The sequence below is a fragment of the Anopheles maculipalpis genome, chromosome 3RL (genome assembly GCF_943734695.1).
Source record: "Anopheles maculipalpis chromosome 3RL, idAnoMacuDA_375_x, whole genome shotgun sequence".
Classification (NCBI taxonomy): domain Eukaryota; kingdom Metazoa; phylum Arthropoda; class Insecta; order Diptera; family Culicidae; genus Anopheles; species Anopheles maculipalpis.
Genome location: NC_064872.1, coordinates 72,222,078 through 72,239,885, shown reverse-complemented (window position 1 = coordinate 72,239,885; position 17,808 = coordinate 72,222,078). Strand labels below are relative to the sequence as shown.

Below are 17,808 nucleotides of genomic sequence, written 5' to 3'. Positions count from 1 at the left end.
GACGCCCAGCCGAATTCAAATTTTTATGTGACCCACACCCGAAATAAAGTTTTCTGTTTGAACCGGTTTCGGTGATGAGTGAGCCACCGCAGATGTCACCATCGCAGCCACGAACATCGGTTGCCTGTTTCTATGGGCGGTTAAGCGTGTGCGTCGCGATTTAGTAGAGCCCTTCCGTTGCTGCAGGCCGCGGAAGACCGGTGGATGGGTGGATTGTTGTGGCGCGCACACACAAAGTTGGCGGAAAAATTCAATGCCAGGATGCATATGTGCGTTCGCTTCGACAATTTCGCACAGCACATAACCGGATGGAATCGGGGCCGGATAAATCAATCTGTGTTCGGCACCCGGTTACAAACGACGTGCAACGGAAATGTCAGCGTGTTTTGCGGTCTGAGTTTAGTCGCTGGCTGCAACGGGCGGTAGACGGAAAATGTCGAGGCCTGGGCCAGGAGTGGTCGATTTGGGTACGAAAGTCTTGAAGACATAAGATATAAGAGTTGCAACAAATTCCGGTTGGTTTGGAGGTTATTTCCGAAAGGATGTTTAGGCTCACTTAAAAGCTATTTTTGCTTGGGGTGTTTTTTAACTATGAACAGGTCTACTTAAAATGATGAATCTCTTGGATCGGTTCTAATTCACCATCGCCATAAAAACATAGTTTCAAGAAGGCCGGCTTGGCCGTATTGCAAACGTAGCTATGTAATCATCTGGGAAAGGTTCCTCACAGATTTCAATTCGCAGTCTTTGGTCAAGCATTGGTCACGTATGTGATGGATGATAATATTTATTTTATTGTTCTATTCAACATTCATGTCATGTTGAACTGCCAGTTTAATAGAGTGAATCACTGACCGGTACCTACTAAGTTTTAAAATCCATTTGGTCTGAAATATTTAAAAATTGTTGGCGAGTTAATCTTTGCTTTTGTGTAATGCCCCTTTCTCTCCCTTCCCCCCTCTCTCTATCTCTCTTTAACTTTCTCTGTATCTCTCACCTCTTGTCTTAACGACCAGCTAGGTCATGCTGCCCATCCAATGGCTTGCTAGGCTATGCTGATTGCGCGTAGGTGAATAGCCTGACTTCACTACGAATTCACACCCCAGTCCCACCATCCTAAAACCTATGATTTTAACGTGTTGCGGGTCCTTTCGGAAGCAAATTGTAAATATAAATGGAATATCATCCGTGTACTTAGCATGAAAACAATAGTTCCAGGATCGTTCTTAGTTATTGGCATCAGTGTATATTTAAGTGAATTTTTGTTCGTTTTCATTGTGTTGATGAGATGAATAATGATTTTTTAAATCTTTATCTTTAAATCTTATATATCCTATAAAGATTAGTTGCAAAGGTTAAGGCGCTCAAATCACTAAAATGTAATGGAAGTTAATGGAATTCCATTAAATTTTCATTATTTATTTACTACTTTTTAAAACTGACAAAACGGATTGAAATCGTCGTTTAGCATAAGATTTAATTAAAATTATTATGAATTTTACCTGAAATGAATTTTTAAAAATTACGAAATCTTTTTAGAGAGAGCTTCCTGAGAAATAAATTCTGACTAGACAATTAATTGAAAATAAAATTGCCGCCATTCACAGTGTCATCTTGGAACGAAGAACAGATGGAAGAACAAAACAATAGCATTTCAAGTCAATGTAATCAACATCCTTTTAATCAACAAATAAAAACAGTGTGCTTTGTAACACAATTCACTTCCCCAGCGATCAGTTAGTTTACTTCGGTAGATGAGGAGCCTCGGGCTGGAATCCGTTCTCATCGGCAATATAGTTGACCGTGTACACCTGCCCATCATCGGCCGTAAACGAGTACGATCCACGCACCACCAGCGCTGAGTTTTCATCGTCAAACTGCTTCAGCTGAGCCTGCTCCTGTCGCTGGATACCGTTGCTCGTGTCAAACTGGAAGTTATATCCATCGATTCCGTTGTGATCGTTGTCGTACTTCAGCACCTGGGCGTCCTTTTCTTCTGCACCGGGGCGGGGAGCAGCAGTACCGATTGCCAACACGCTGGCAAACAACAGGATAACAATGGAGGTCTGCATTTTGTGCTTCCGAGGACTTGTGGGGGTTGATCGCAAGAAAGAGCGTTTGCTTCTAGGGTTCGGATGAGTACAGTGGCAACTGATGCTGTCCGAGTGTACTGAGGCAGCTTTTTATACCGACCACAAGCTACCTGCACATGACGATGACCTTCAGGGCTGGCGATGGTTCCTGCCCCATGGGGAGAGGTGGGAATGTACCGCGATCCGGTAGCATCAAACAGCCTGCCCATAAGCGTCATTACGCACTAAGAAGGAAAGAACGACCACCGCACCAGGTGAATGTCAAGTTTACTGCCGTGTGACATACCCTCCCCGAGATTGTGGTGCCAAAATCATTGCTGAATCAAATTGTTGTTTTGCTGTGAATGAATGCAAAAGGCTCGTTGGCGTTGGTTGCGGATCAATACCACCACCGCAACACCATCAATTGACAGCTCATTGAGAGGGTCAACAGTTTGGTAAAGGGTTGTAAAGCATGGCAATAAATTAGCGTTGCCAAAATTCGTCCCACAAAGCATGGGACAGATGCTACTAGAAATTTGACGATGAAGAATTTTGCATATTACGCAACAAGGGGAGAAATTATTTTAGCAAACAGTTTTCAAATATCCATGAGGAGAGATCAAAGATTCATAATGTCGCAACACAGAAACATACGCTTTTCACCATTTATTTACAAAATCTTCATCAATGTCGCACGAGCTCTACTCCTTCGGCAGATGCTCGCCTTCCGGCTGGAATCCATTCTCGTCCGCAATGTAGTTGACGGTGTACACCTGTCCATCGTCAGCGGTGTAAGTGAACGAACCACGCACGGCCAGTGCCGACGCATCACCGACATTCTTCAGCTCGCCGGCTTCCTGGGCCGAAATTCCGTTGCTCGTCTCGTACTGATAGCTGTACCCATCGACACCGTTGATGTTGCTGTCGTATTTGAGCGTTTCGGCGTTTTGATCCGGAACTGGAACGGCCACCGCCGCTGCCACCAAGCACAGAGCCACACAAACCAATGCACACTTCATCTTCACTGTTTGTGATGTCGAGCTACGATTCCGTTTGCGGCAGAACTATTGATTGACTGTCGTCTTTACAAATGCGAGAACGTTACTAGAGAATGATCTTTCTGTAGCGATCGCTTTTATACTACTCCAGTGAGATAGTTTTTTTTTTTTTTTTTGTTATCTTCGGGAGGTTAACCAAAAGTTCATTTTCTAATCAACCGATCCAAATTTACAGGTGAAACCTGTTGCACTTTGACGCCCGAAAACGATCGACGCACACACAAAAAAAAACACTCAAACCACATCAAATGGGTATTTTATGTGCATAAGAATTTTCTTTTTCCACATGAAATGGTGCATACACTTAGGAACCGGTCCTGCTCGACTTAACAGTATCGGATGGCGGTTTTTCGGCGAAACACAAAAGAAGAGTTCATTTTATTGCCCAAAAGAAACAAAACGGGAAGAGTCGCCGAAGTAGAACAACCATACTGCACCGATGATGATCATCGATAGAATAGAATTTATTTGGATTTTTTACTGCATCAAAACACAACTTTGAAATGCTGCATCTTCCAGATATTCTAATCAATATTTAACAAGAGCTTCAGCACAAGCCATCAATTTTTTTGCAGTCTATCGTTCGATGTATGCTCTGTTTGATGTGCTGAAAAAGGCTGGGGACGACGCTTGGCTGACCCTACTTAGGGATATGCGCGCCCTCCGGTTGAAATCCGTTCTCATCCGCAATATAGTTGATGACATAGACCGTTCCATCCGGACCGGTGTAGGAATAGGATCCTCTCACAGCAAGCGCCTCGTTATCGGTGCCAGCATTGCGAAGTTCTGCCTCTTCCGTTCGACTGGTACCATCACTCGTGGCAAAGCTATTGAGTGAGACCACACCAACATAAAAATATTAAGGTGACTTCCTCGTGAGATAATGTCCTAAAACAGGTCTAGTCTTACTCAAAGCGATATCCATCGATACCGATATTCTCGCTGCTGTATCGCAAAATTTCAGCATTTCTGGAATCATCCAATGGAGCAGTAAACACACTGGCTACTAAAGTTAAACCAAGAACTCCTATTAGCTGCAAAACACACAAAAACACAAAGAATTAGCAAAGAAATCAGGGAGATTATTTCACAAGATCACTACCATCTTCATGGCGTTGCAATGTTGGCGAAGTTTAAGTCCCGTACTTGATCACTGTGCTACTGTGACTAACAAGGAACATTGCAGGTAACATCCTCTTTTATACGCCATCAGCAAACATGCGTATCCTAAGGGAGACACCTCGAGCCTGATAACGGACCTGTGGTTAATGGAAATACTGTACACCATTCATTAAAAGGCTTAACACACTGGTTCCTACGAGACGAGACAGTTGCTGTGAATGGGGTGTCACTGTGGGTGGAGCGTTTTGATCACTTGATCAATTACATCGATCATCCGTCACATCACGTGTAACCAGTATTGCGACCTAAACTTGACTTCATTCCAGCGAGAGCGTCTCGGTGAATCGGCAGTGATAAGCGCATAAAGTGATCATGTTTATTATTGTGCATCTTTCCTGTTGCAGTAGCAATTGCCAGGGTTGTTCCGAGTGTGAAATTCGATTCCCGGACCGGTGCGGCCTTGTGTGCGTTTCCTACCCGTTAGAAATGCGTTAGAATTCGTTGGCAAACTGGTCCGAGGTTTTCCATGTGCATTGGATCACTTTTGCTTTCAATGTCTCGTCTGCCGTTGGTGGCTTGAAAGGAGAAGTGACGATGCGAGCGAACCGCTACTCAAGCTTCAACACTTGAGATGTTCGCTCCCGTCTTGCTCTACAAACCACCACTTACATCAACCGTCTCGACACTACCCCGCCCCGCTGTCTCCCACCTTTTGTTGAAACAAATTGCATGCAAACGAGCCGTTTTGCCGTATCACTTACCGTATGGCCATACCGGCCGTATGAGTGACGAAGCGCGTAAACCGCACCACAAACTGGCAGGGAAACGACCACCAAGTAGCGCACCGCGCATCGCATGTCGGTAGTAAATATGTAATGATTTATGATCTGCTTTGATGTGTTCCGTTAAGTGATGCATCGTGCGGTGGGGCGATTTATTTTGGGGAGTCGTTTGCCCTTTTTGGTCCGTGTGCAGCGTGCAGAAGTGTTCCGCAGACTTGAGAGGTGTAGGGATCGCGCCCAGCAAGACAAGAAATGTCACGCAAAGCAATTGGACAATCCGATGGTCAAACAAAGCAATTTATGGTCGGTAACGATCGGTACGGTAAATTGGTGAGCTGTGGAACAGGATTGTGAAGGATTCGTTGATACTCAGTTGGTGATTGGTGAACATTTAGGCTAAAGTTCGTCTATTGTACTGTCGGTATTCTTCGTGAGTGGTCTGAAAACTGGCTCAACAAACAAAAATTCACGTCCGCTTCTGTCACAAGCGAGCAGGGATTTCGATTTTTTTTTTTTTTTTTTTTTTTTTGTAGAAATATGATGCAAAATGATCAAATCGAAAAACCGATCAAAGAAAAGGAGAAAAAAGAACACGTTGATATGCTAATGAATGCCGCACAGTCGCTCCACCTAACACCAAATTCAGCTCCGTCTAGGAGAAAGAAGAAGAAGCTGTCTCTGAGTGTGTGCATGTGTGTGTGTGGTGTTAGTGATAGTGAAAACCCCCGAAGGCTACAATACTACATTCCCCCGGTTTTCCCGATCACGCTTCCACCGGCCGCTTCCCTACTGCACAAACCACCCGGTGCGAAAGAGACATGTTTGTGATGGGGATCGAAAAGTGGTCCAATCACGACCCTGCTGCCATTCACAAAGACCACAACTCTCTGGTTAACCTTGAAAGTATCTTCTTCATCTTTCTCCAACAGTGTGGCGCACGCATAACGCGAGACACATCGAGCGCTGTGGCGAGCCATTGGAGATCTTTGGCGCTGGCTACACATAAGTCACATTTTTAGTAGTAATTTATGCACGCGAACAGGGAGACATCGAAGCTGCTGATTCCTTTTTTTTATGCTCGGGGGGCTTCTTGTTGAAGTTGGAGGAGTCTCTGTATGGGTTGATGTTCGTGGATGGTTCAAAGAATTGTTACTTGATATCGGTTTGATATTTAACTGGGCTAGGAACGCTTAACGAAACGGAAGTGAGGTTAGAATTTCTTAAAGTTTAACCCCTTAGGAGATGGCGTTTTTTGGGTTTTTTTTCCATCAATACTCTTCAAAAGTATCTCCTAAAGATGAAAAATCCAACTAGACGCCTGTTGACATTGGATCGCTTCGAGAAAGAAAGAAGGACGCCGTAGTTCATCTCACCCAGTGATCATCGCGATCAAGATAGTCATTTTGAGCGTTACCATCATCATCATCATCATCATCACCATCTTTGTGCTGACTGGCTCTGTTTGTCGATGCATCATCGATTATGTCAGCATGCATCGTGGAACCGTTGTCACCCGAGTTGACCTCCTGGCATCGCAGACACAACCATGCACACACACACACACCGTTTCGTGAAGACGGCAGTATTTCGGGCCACGGGGTTTGTTTCTTTCCTGCGACCTACATCATCATCCCTCCTTTCTTGGCACCTTTCTTTCGTCGGTCGGTTGGATTATTATTATTTTTCTCGTTTGGGGACACCGAGCGAACGGGGCTGGACGCGACAAACCGATTGAACCCGACGTCCCGGCAAGCTGGGCAAGTAGGTGAGGCAAGTTTTACGGTTCAATTTTATTGGTGATGTCCCGTGTTTGTGTTGGCGCTTACATTTACGTTTGGGAGCAATTTGAAGCTGTGGACCGGAGGGGTTGCGAGATCCCCGAAGACCGGAGGAGTTTCTGTAGTGTTGGACACTCATGGATAGAGGACATCTTATCGAAAGGGGTGCAAGTCCACAACGTGGGTAAAGGTGTTGTTTAGTAAGTCAATGCTCAGTCGTGAGGGAGTCTTTTTGGGGAGATGTTTTGGTTTTTTTCTTCGGGGAGGATTAATCGGTCAGCTGTAATCTAAATGCTGGTCCTGAAATCAGCTGGTACCTCCTAACGAATCGTGGCAAGGGATCCATTTTGGGGTTATAAGGGCTTAAGTGGATGGGTTTGCTCCAAAACGAGGTCAGCTGCATACAAACGAATGAACTTGTTTGTCCCATTGCGTAAGATTTGGGGCTAGGGGTTGGCTAGGGATTGTTCTACCTAAGACATCAAAGAAGAGACTGGACGAAAACTTATGTATTCTTCCAACAGTATTGCACACTACACCCACCCTTGAAACTTTCATTGACAGATGATCTATCACAGCATAATTGTTCACAGCATAATTGTTAGCGTCACACGAGACAGAAGCATTGATTATGCAATGGAACACTGAAGATGCTCCGTCCCACTCTTATCAAAACGGTGGTCATATTAACAACGCAGCAACAACGATTAGCATATTATCGTCCACCGTTCGGTCCGAGGTTGAACAAACAGAAATTTCTGTTTAAACCAGTCCGCCTAAAAATGTTTTGTGTGGCATCGTGGCCAAAGATAAGATTTTTCTTGATGTGTTTTTTCCGTCAACTAGGCATAAATAGATTTTTCGCTGTTAAGAAACCGCATTGGATAGGCTGGCTATTATTAGCTCTATTGCAGTTAGAATATTTATTAAAACAAATAATTGCCTTCTCATCATCGTTCGCATTCCTTAACCACACCTGGACGACACTGATAGAGCCATCTGAGCTTGATGTCCTCTCATCAACACTGATCGAAACACATCGAATCTGTCCACCTCTGGAATGCATAATCTCATGAATTCCTTGAGCTGTCACTTCAGCCCATCTTGACGTTGTTTAACGTATTCAAAAACTGCCACTCGATCATTGTTGAGCAGTTTTCGAAAACCACATTGAACAGAGCATTTTAAGAAGCAGGTTCCTTACCGTTTGCTGGTCAGTATTCATCATGCAAGTTATTCGTGTGGTTGCATTGTTGGGCGCTCTTCTAGCACTGTCGGAATGTGTTCCAGTGGAGCCGATGGATTCGAACCAGGACGCTGAGTTGATTGGCTACGAAAGTGTTCAGGGTCAGGAAATGTATCGATTTAAGTAAGTGAGTTAAGGTACACTGATAAACAGGAAGATACTGAAGGGCTGTCGTTTGCTTTTTTCTTTCAAGATATGAAACCAGTGACGGACAGTTTCGAGAAGAAGTTGGTATGCTGGTGAACGTTGGTACGCCAGAGCAGGAGCTGATGGTGATGGGACAGTACGGATTTAAAAGCAAGGACGGTGGTACGATGGTAATGGTCATGTATACCAGTGGCAAGAAGGGCTATCGTGCGCGGACAGTGACGAGAAGTGCACGGGATGCTGACTTAAGGAATAAAGCATTCCTATCGTTGTTGATGGGATGACAATGGTATCGAGCTAAGTTGTACGATCTTTTTGGATTGTATTGTTCATGTGCAAACGATGTTGTAAATTAAAAATTGTGTATTTTTTTGTTGCAAAAGCAATCACTCAGGAAGACTCGATAGAGGTGCGTTGTGTGATACTAAATAAGTAAAATAAGCAACCACTAGCTGGATCTTTATTACCTTTTGCTCAGGCTGAATACAATACAATTTTATGAAATAGAACGGTTGTTGAGAGTATATGTAGGAAATTTGTATTATTTATTTAGTTTATTATTATGTATTAAGAAGGAAATTTATGTTAAATTCTAACCAAACAAGATAAGAGCAAATAGTAGAGCAAATTTTGTATAGATATGTGTTTCAGCTGTAAGCGTAGCGTTGCGTAGTTTTCACCGATTTTCCACAGTAAATCCTCCCTTTCGTTGATTTATTGGGCGATAGGTGGAGGGACTGGGATGAGGTGTTCCACAAAGAGATGCGTGACTCAAAGACGCATCCTACGATATGCGAACCGCTCCGATCGGACCAAAACCAAGCGAGTTAGCATAGATTTTCCATTGTAATGCTCCTTTTTCGTGGAATAACTGGAAGGAGGAAGAGGTATCAGGTTGGGGTGTTCGGCAAAAAGATGTGCGGCCTCAAGACGCATCCAACGGTGTGCCGAACGCCAGGATCGGACCAAGCATGATCGAGTTATCGTCGGTTTTCCACGGGAATGCTGTTGTTTTCCGCAATAACTAGGCGAGAGGTGGAGGGATCGAATTGAGGTGTTCGGCAAAAAGAAGCGCGGCCTCAAGACGCATCCAACGGTATGCCGGGCGTCAGGATCGGACCAAGAATGATCGAGTTATCGTCGATTTTCCACGGGAATGCTGCTGGCAGAACCCCCCCCCCCCCCCCCCCTCTAGCCTACTGGTTTTGGAAAATCCACCTTAATACCCTTTAATATTAAAAACCATGTTTTTAAAAACCATGGAGGTCTTGTAAAACGATATTTCAGGAAAGAAATAAAAATGAGACAGAAAAACTTAAAATTGAAAGGCAAACTTAAAATGGCACGAAAAAATATTTGTCACGACGGAAAGAAATTAATTTTCGGACCACTTTTAAAATTTCCTTTTGCTACCTCCTCGAATTCATGCTCTCCTGTTACTCCTGGTCGAATTTTGCCGCATCGAAAACCGACCAATTTTGGCACAAAACTCCGACCAGGAGCGACTGGTAGTAACAGGAGAGCATGAATTCGAGGAGATAGCTCGGGTCGACGAAAAAATTCCAAATTCAATTTTAAAAGTGGTCCGAAAATTATTTCTTTCCGTCACGACAAATATTTTTCCGATCGAAATTAAGTTTGTCTTTCCGTTTTAAGTTTGTCAGTCTCATTTTTATTTCTTTATTTAAATATGTTTTGAAAACACCGCCAAAACATGGTTTTGAATATTAAAGGGTACTAAGGGGGATTTCCCAAAACAAGTAAGGGGAGGGGGGGGGGGGGTTTTCTGCCAGCAGCATTCCCATGGAAAACCGGTGATAACTCGGCCATTCTTTGACCGATCGGAAAGTTCCGCATACTGTTGGATGCGCCTTGAGGCTGCGCAACTTTTTGTAGAACACCCCAACCCGATCCCACCACCCCCCGCCAAGTTATTCAACGAAAAAGGGGGTTTCCCGTGGAAAATCGACGATAACTCGGTCATTCTTGGTCCGATCCTGGCGTCTGGCACACCGTTGGATGCGTCTTGAGGCTGCGCTTCTTTTTGTTGAACACCCCATTACGTTTCCTCCACCCTCCGCCTAGTTATTGAGGAAAATCAACGAAAATCCACGATAACTCGGTCATTCTTGGTCCGATCCTGGCGCCCTTTGGATGCGTCTTGAGGCCGCGCCTTTTTTTGCCGACCATCTCAACTGATCGCTTCCCCCATGCCAAGTTATTGCGGAAAACTACAACATTGTCGACGATAATTCGCTCAGTTTTGGTCCGATCGGAGCGGTTCGCATATCGTAGGTTGCGTCTTTGAGTCGCACATTTTTTGTGGAACACCTTACCCCAGTTTGGAGGGATCGGGGTGGAACGCAATGAACGCGTCTGCGGAACATCCCGATTTGGAACATATTTCAAGAAATAAATAAAAATGAGAACAAATAACATAACATATTCGTCATGACGGAAAGAAATAATTTTCTTTCCGTCTTATAATAACTTTTTGATACCTCCTCGCTTGGTATGTTCTCCTGTTACGCGGAGTCGAATTTTCCCCTGGGAGCGACTGGCCATTTGAGGAGGAAACTGGTATCGTACTTCAAATTCAAATTTGAACTCGGAAAGCTCCTTTAAAATGTGCTATAATTAAGCTTTCTGCGCCCATAAATATGCAATTCGCTCTACAGGTAAAGGAAGCTTTAGCAGGCTATAATTTCTAAGCATTTTATGTACCGCTTAGTGTGCAAAGCGCATAGCACTTGGCGGTGTTTTTCTACTAGCTGAGCAAAATTCAATGTTTTTTCGGGAACATGCTACCTCCTGCACTAGTCTGTTCTCCTATTACTTCAAATTAAATTTTGGTGCAAAATTGTCTTACGCTTTCCGATACAAACAAGATCGGAATTTTTTTCTCTTCGGAAGGAGAAAATATTGTACTGCCAAACGGAATGCAAATTATAATGATTTTTTTTTCTCGTTATGCTTTCAATATATGTAATATAGTATAATATAATAGTAAATATAGTTTGGAATGTTTTTTTTATTTTCTTTCTTTATATAATATTTCTTTCTTTATATTATTTTTTTCCTCCTCGCTGGCGACGACCCTTTTTGCTTTCCTCTATCAATTTTTATGTTCCTATCTATCGCCTGTGTCCACGTCCGATCCTGGCTATCGCAACACGGCGCACAGTGGCAGGTGCAAATGATCCTTTGCTGCGCGCTTTTCGTGTCTTTAATTTTTCCTCAGACCTATTTAACTTTTACTTCTCCCCAGCCACTTTCCGTGCTCGTTTTCACTCGTCATCCTTAGGTCTACTTAACTCCCCTTGACCTCTTTTCCCTTAACATTTAGTTATTAAGTTAGTTTTTTTTTAAAGGAAAATTTGTGTACCATTAGGCAGACAAATTGTGCAGTGACATAAATAAATATTTCTCAAGGCATTTCCTGCACGTTTTTTTGTTTGTTTGTTGGCTGGGGCGGGAGGATTACCATTGACAAGCTCAACCGAGCCCCTTGTAGGTCTTCATAGAGGAGGTTCGCATGGCTCTGGCAGGAGTTCCATGTTTGGTGAGAGTTACCCATCTAAGACGAACGAGGTTCTTCCAGCTCCGCCCGCTGGCTATGTTAATCCGCCACTGATTGTAGCTAGGTTATAATCCTAAGAGAACATTTTGAACTTTGCCATATATTTTACCCAAAACATCAAAACCTAATCCATTTCTGTTTTGTTTGAAAAGTGTATTCTATGCGTCGTTTTAGCATTAGGAACAAGTGTTGATATATGTCATAGCAATTATATGATTTTCTAAAACTAATGTTCAATACTAGATCTCTAGGGTTAACCAACGAGTGATAGCAGTACAGCATTATTGATCGGAGCTGCAGCAACAACGGCCGGCATGAATTGGGGAATTACGGCACTCGGTTGATCCACAACTCGATAGCCATTTTCATCCGCTATGAAATCGACCCGATACTCCGCGCCATCTGGTGTACGGTAGCTGTACCATCCAGTTACGGTCAATGCACCCGTACTGGGATCGATCGTACCGACCTCTTCACGCGCTTGTCCGTCCTTAGTTGCGTAGCTAAAAAATGTTTCCAATAGTAAGATGATAACCAATAGGAACAATCAACTGCATACTCACGAGAACCGATATCCATTTTCTGTCCGCACATTCTCGTAGCTGAGTAAATCGCTGTTTTCCGCTTCGATAGGTGCTCCCGCAGTAAATGTTGCACACACCATAAACACACCAACAAACACAGCAATCTAATGAAAAGGAATACATTGAGCGCACAGTAATGAAAACGATCATATTCTATACTAAATCGCAACGATTTTACTAACCACACGCATTTTTGTTCCCTTACACAGCAAACCGTACAGCTTCCTCCAAATAAAGGAACCAAACAAAGCTAAATCACTGTTCACGATCGTGCGGCAGCAACGCTTCTGCGAATGCTAGCAAAAGACGATCGTCGATAGGTCGCAGATTGCTTGATTAGTGTGCCGTGCCAGAGTTTAAGGCACGCGAAGAGGGAGCCATCCCAGCAAGGTCGCGTCGTTCTTCGTCCGCTTCATCCGAAGATGTTAATCGGGTGCGTGCAATGATGCCGACGCTGAAGATGAACGCACAAATCAACGCACACTACATAACCGATTGTCGTTTGAGCGAATGCTATAGCCTAGAGATGCGTAAGTCTTCTTCGATGGTGTGATTTTCCTTTGTTCGTCGGTTTGCCATACTAATTATACTAAATATAGGATTTACATAATTTTCAAACATTCCAAAAAGAGAGGCAGTGCTACTAGTTTCGTTTGTTTACGATGGCATGAGTTCGGGATTGTAGATAAGGGAAAAAAATCGAGCATGGACAAGAAATAAGCCCTTTGAAGAATGATTGGAGTGATTGGAGTGAGACAAGAGAGATACAGGTACCGAATTTCTTCTAGATTTTCTCTCTGTAGGCAAGGACTATTCAGCTAAAGGTGAACTAAGCGAAGGAAGGCAGTAACATCAAGGTAAGATCTCTTCTTAAGAAGTAGCAAAGGTAAACAATAAGGATTCATCTTAAAAAATGTGTAAGTGTTGTAGTTTAAAAAACAACTGGTGAACTGGTCTAGACACATCAACAATTTTAGAAACGACTAGCTTTACTCTGTGAAAGAAGTCAGTATTTATCAATAGCCATAATTAAACTCTTCAGCTTTTGACGACTTTACTTCATATGGCTTGCAGTAGCTGTACCTCTCTTATAGCCTTAGCAATCGTACTGGGATCGATGGTATCAAACTCTCCTTTTGTGTGAACATTATTGATATTGTGAAGATATTGATATTGAAGATACTGTGAATAGTTTAAACCTTTACCATTTCTTCTATAAAAACATGTTCCTAATCGATTTTTCCTTTAAAGTTTTATTCAATACACCATTTTAGTAGAAGGAACCAGTTTCGATAAATGCCATTAGAGTCTAAAAATAATATAAGACCATTTTTTAAGCTCGTAAAACACAACTTAACCAACGAGTGAAAGCAGCAGCGCATTATTAATAGGAGCTGCCTCAACATGGGGCATGAAGTCTGGATCAATTTCATCAGGGTCCTTAGTAACTCGGTAGCCATTTTCATCTGCTATGAAATCGACTCGATACTCGGTGCCATCTGGTGTGCGGTAGCTGTACCATCCGGTAACAGACATTGCTCCTGTACTGGGATCAAACGTACCAACCTCTTCACGTGCTTGCCCATCTTTAGTTTCGTATCTAAAAATAGGTGTCGATAGTTAGAAGATCATCGAAAGGAACAATCAACTGCATACTCACGAGAACCGGTATCCATTGTCGGTTTGCACATTCTCGTAGCTGAGTAAATCGCTGTTTTCCGCTTCGATTGGAGCTCCCGCAGCAATTGTAGCGCACACCACAAACACAGCAATCTGATAACAAAATCGATAGCAGAAATCAAAACGCCATCTTTCATTGCTTCGCCAGAAGATTTTAACTTACCACAAGCATTGCCTATATTTCTACACTTTAATAAAAATAAAGAAACCTAGCAAAGCTAAATCACTGTTAACAACTGCGCGGCAGCAAGGCATCTGCAAAATCTAACCACCAACACGATCGTCGATGAGTGCAGACCGCTTGATTGATGTCGTGTCAGAGTATTAAGGTTCACGTAGAGAGAGCCATTTCGGCAAGGTCGTCGATGTTTTTTTTTTGCCTGCTTCATCCGAAGAGGTTAATCGTGTCCGATTTTGAAGCTGAAGATGAGCGCGCAAATAATTGCTCACTACCACCGTATGCCATTTGCCGAAAGGTAATACACTTGCCTACGGGATGCTTCTCTGATGTTGTCTTTGCTCATCGATTTATAATACTAATCATACTAAATATAAGTTTTACTCAATTTTAAATCACTCCAAACAGGAACACAAGTACACTAGATTTTCTTGTTTGCATTTAGGCAAACTATATGTTCGTGACTGTATCTATAAAAATTTACAAATCATCCAACCAACGATAGCAACACTGTCCGCGAAACGCCCGTATCGACAAGTGGCGTAAAGACGCTGAATGCGTTCGGATCGGATAAATCAGCGCCAGGAAGATGTGTTCCGAGCGGTCGGTAACCGTTCTCGTCAGCCACGTACTTGACCTGGTAGATGACGCCATCCGGGCCGGTGTATCGGTACCAGCCAGATATAACCAAAGTTCCTGTTTTGGGGTTAATCTCTACCGTTTCATCACGCCACTGGTCATCCGTTGTTTTGTAGCTGCGGTGAATGAAAGAGAAAATAATATTTTATAATCATATTTACTGTAAAAAGGTAAACAAAGCTACTCACGAGAATGATTGACCATTTTGATCGCTTGTGATCTCAAAATGATCGATATTGTTATCCGTCCTGTCGGTTGCTGGCTGAGCTTTACTCAGCAGCATAAGCGATAGTATAAGCGCCAAGTAGAGAACAATTAACTGTAGGAAGTGAAATGAAACAAAACGTACACAAACAAACTATTAGCTTCACAATCCCGAATGGTTTGCTGCGTGGTCGGCTTACGCTGGGCATGGTCCTGTGCCGGGTTTGCTGTTATGCCGAAAAGACGTCTAACCTGTTTCCGATGCAGTCAAGCTTTGAGCAGTTCAAGAGACACTGTTACGCTAGTTTTGGTTTCTCTAGCCGTGTTTGAATGACGGACTAGCGTTTTATTTCATTATCGCTGATCGATGGTAACGATTTGCCTGTTTCTTCATGTTAGTGGGGATAACATACAATTTTGCTTGAAGTTAGTAACGGTGAGAAGAAAGGAGCATCTCCATAAACGACGCTTTAGAGATTGAAGAGATAAATGTTCGGGTTCGTTTCTAGGATCGCTGACAAGCCTTCTCATTCACCAATCGTTTGAGCGATTCCACACAAGCTTTTAACATTTAAAAAAATATTTCTATCCAACCAATGATAAGAGCACGGTTTTAGAAATTCCCCCTGAAAGTGGCGTCGAAATCGCGTATAAATCGGGATTCGGATCGGCACCCGGTAGATGAGCGCCTAGCGGTTGAAACCCGTTTTCGTTAGCCACGTATTGTACGGTGTAGCGGACGCCGTCCGGGCCAGTGTATCGATACCATCCCGAGATGACGAGTTTACCCGTTTTAGGATCAAAGGAGGTTGTTTCTTCCCGTTCTTGATCGTTTGTGCGAAAGCTGGGAGGAAAGAGTCAAATTTGCTGCCATTATTTTGTGCAAAAGTATCTAACACGTAAGACTTACGAAAACATTTGCTCGTTTTCATCTGCTTCAATAAAGAATTCTTTTAAGTTTGGATCCACTCCCTGTGCCGGTGCTCCATCCGTAGCACTGTGCGCTATTAGCGTTAGAATCACAAGTTTCAAAAACATCTGAAGAGTAAAGTTAAGGACACAGTTACATTAAACTTTATCAAAAACTAGCTTCACCACTGTTATACCTTGCAGACCATTTTGATGCGAATCTCGAGAGTGAACACAATTTTTAAACCTGTTCGCGAGAAAGATGCAACCACACTGGCAGAAGCGATGCTGGAATGGGATTATATTTTTGGAACCATTTGAGTGGAAGATTTGGGTTGTTATTCTCTTTTTTCTCTATCATACTGAACGGCCTTGGCGAAGCATCTTCGCTCGCTCAAGAGTTGTGTCATATCGGTAGCTTTTATGGATGCGCCGAAATGCGCTTTCACTACGAATCCAACTATCATATCTGCAAATTGTTTTTGTATTGGCGCATAAAACACATGTGCGGAAATTATCGCGATATCGATACAATCAAGATATCGTGCATGTGTTTGTCGGGCTTATGCTCCACTGACAGGGATGACCTTGATCTGTTCTGCGTTGGGAAGTATTTTTGATTCGCGCTTAGCAGCCGCAACTAAAGTCGCTGACCGTCGGCGCAGCAGCCGATGAAGAATGACGACTACATTTTAGTATTGAATTACCGGTGAGCGGAGCTGGACGGACAAAAATCTGCAGAGAAGCAATGGTAAGACTCAACGTTATCTTTTGCAGGATGTCTTTAAAACGCGTTATTAATATTTTTTAGCGTTTGAGAATTTCAATCTGGGTCGTAGCGACGGTTGTTTTGCTAAGCATAAAAACTGTCCTTGCAGCACCAGCTCGAAACCTGAACTCGGATCTTATCTACTACGATAATACCCGTGACGAAAGTGGGTACAGCTTTGCCTACAAGACTAACGATGGCCAGTTCCGGGAGGAGCAGGGATACATTGATCCTGAATCGGGCATCTTAAGAGTGACTGGCGTGTATCGTTATGAGGGAGCTGACGGTAAGACGTATGAGTACAATTACGAGGCAGACGAGAATGGATATCGCATCGTGGATAAGCCTCCTCCTGCTGGAGCTCCAATTTCCAACACGGTGTTGCTTTCCCTCGTTGGTTGAAGTACAGGAAGCACAAGATCATGCTCAATGAATGAATAAATTGAAACTTTTTGCTTCACTAAGCGCTGTGTTTTTTACATTGCAATAAGAAAGACAGAGTAAAACCTGTTGTAATGGTCAGTGAATCGTTGCCAAACATAGTTCAAAAGGTCAAGTTTATCCAAATAGATTGTGTTAATCGCTTATTAATGAATAGTTTTTATACCCGAAACTACGCAACCAACAATTTTTGCATGTAGACTAAAGGAGAAAAATAATAAGATTTTAATGATCAAGGTTAAACAAAGCGAAGAATCATCACAAAACGTAAAAAGCTACTCTGCATTTTTAGTACTTTATTAAGTTTATTTTTAGTACTTTTTCTGAGTGCTTAAAAGTATGCAATTTTAATGTTGCTTGCCCACAATATGATTTTGGTTGAAATTTCGACCACCAGGTGACTGCCTTGTCAACCACCAGCGCTACCTAGTGATGGGAATACCAACTAAAATCAAAAGACTTGAGGCAGCATAAAGCGACGAACTCTCTGAAATTTACAACAAAATATTAAACATCATATTGCATACTTTCAGGGTCGAAGTCGAAGATAACGACTTCGTTATTACAAAATATTACAAATATACCATTATTTCTTTCACCATCTGTTGCATCGAAC

General features: G+C 42.9%; 9 protein-coding genes and 1 pseudogene across 10 annotated transcripts in view; 2 read left to right on the top strand and 8 right to left on the bottom strand.

Moving 5' to 3' along the window:
* LOC126563376 (flexible cuticle protein 12-like) overlaps positions 1-17,808 on the bottom strand; it is a 281,105-nt gene that overhangs the window by 11,506 nt on the left and 251,791 nt on the right. The gene's annotated exons all lie outside the window — the stretch shown is intronic.
* On the bottom strand, positions 1,743-2,072 carry LOC126563363 (endocuticle structural glycoprotein ABD-5-like). Its single transcript, XM_050219999.1, has one exon. It carries the CDS (start codon positions 2,070-2,072, stop codon positions 1,743-1,745), a length of 330 nt encoding a protein of 109 aa, XP_050075956.1.
* On the bottom strand, positions 2,777-3,102 carry LOC126563381 (cuticle protein CP14.6-like). Its single transcript, XM_050220020.1, has one exon. The coding sequence runs from the start codon at positions 3,092-3,094 to the stop codon at positions 2,777-2,779; it is 318 nt and encodes a 105-aa protein (XP_050075977.1). The 5' UTR covers positions 3,095-3,102.
* LOC126563372 (endocuticle structural glycoprotein ABD-5-like) lies at positions 3,774-4,257 on the bottom strand. Its single transcript, XM_050220007.1, has 3 exons — positions 4,236-4,257; positions 4,043-4,167; positions 3,774-3,960 (listed from the first exon to the last, which is right to left on the bottom strand). Exons 1-3 carry the CDS (start codon positions 4,242-4,244, stop codon positions 3,774-3,776), a joined length of 321 nt encoding a protein of 106 aa, XP_050075964.1. The 5' UTR covers positions 4,245-4,257.
* LOC126563326 (uncharacterized) lies at positions 8,042-8,492 on the top strand. The gene is made up of 2 exons (XM_050219958.1): positions 8,042-8,184; positions 8,255-8,492. Exons 1-2 carry the CDS (start codon positions 8,042-8,044, stop codon positions 8,490-8,492), a joined length of 381 nt encoding a protein of 126 aa, XP_050075915.1.
* Positions 12,042-12,563, bottom strand: LOC126560956 (larval cuticle protein 65Ag1-like). Its single transcript, XM_050216906.1, has 4 exons — positions 12,555-12,563; positions 12,352-12,476; positions 12,125-12,291; positions 12,042-12,082 (listed from the first exon to the last, which is right to left on the bottom strand). Exons 1-4 carry the CDS (start codon positions 12,561-12,563, stop codon positions 12,042-12,044), a joined length of 342 nt encoding a protein of 113 aa, XP_050072863.1.
* LOC126560955 (larval cuticle protein 65Ag1-like) lies at positions 13,726-14,224 on the bottom strand. Its single transcript, XM_050216905.1, has 3 exons — positions 14,216-14,224; positions 14,033-14,145; positions 13,726-13,972 (listed from the first exon to the last, which is right to left on the bottom strand). Exons 1-3 carry the CDS (start codon positions 14,222-14,224, stop codon positions 13,726-13,728), a joined length of 369 nt encoding a protein of 122 aa, XP_050072862.1.
* LOC126560954 (larval cuticle protein 65Ag1-like) lies at positions 14,718-15,467 on the bottom strand (annotated as a pseudogene).
* Positions 15,659-16,191, bottom strand: LOC126563328 (larval cuticle protein 65Ag1-like). Its single transcript, XM_050219960.1, has 3 exons — positions 16,180-16,191; positions 15,984-16,111; positions 15,659-15,917 (listed from the first exon to the last, which is right to left on the bottom strand). Exons 1-3 carry the CDS (start codon positions 16,189-16,191, stop codon positions 15,659-15,661), a joined length of 399 nt encoding a protein of 132 aa, XP_050075917.1.
* LOC126560953 (endocuticle structural glycoprotein ABD-5-like) lies at positions 16,654-17,153 on the top strand. The gene is made up of 2 exons (XM_050216904.1): positions 16,654-16,677; positions 16,794-17,153. The coding sequence occupies exons 1-2, from the start codon at positions 16,654-16,656 to the stop codon at positions 17,151-17,153; spliced, it is 384 nt and encodes a 127-aa protein (XP_050072861.1).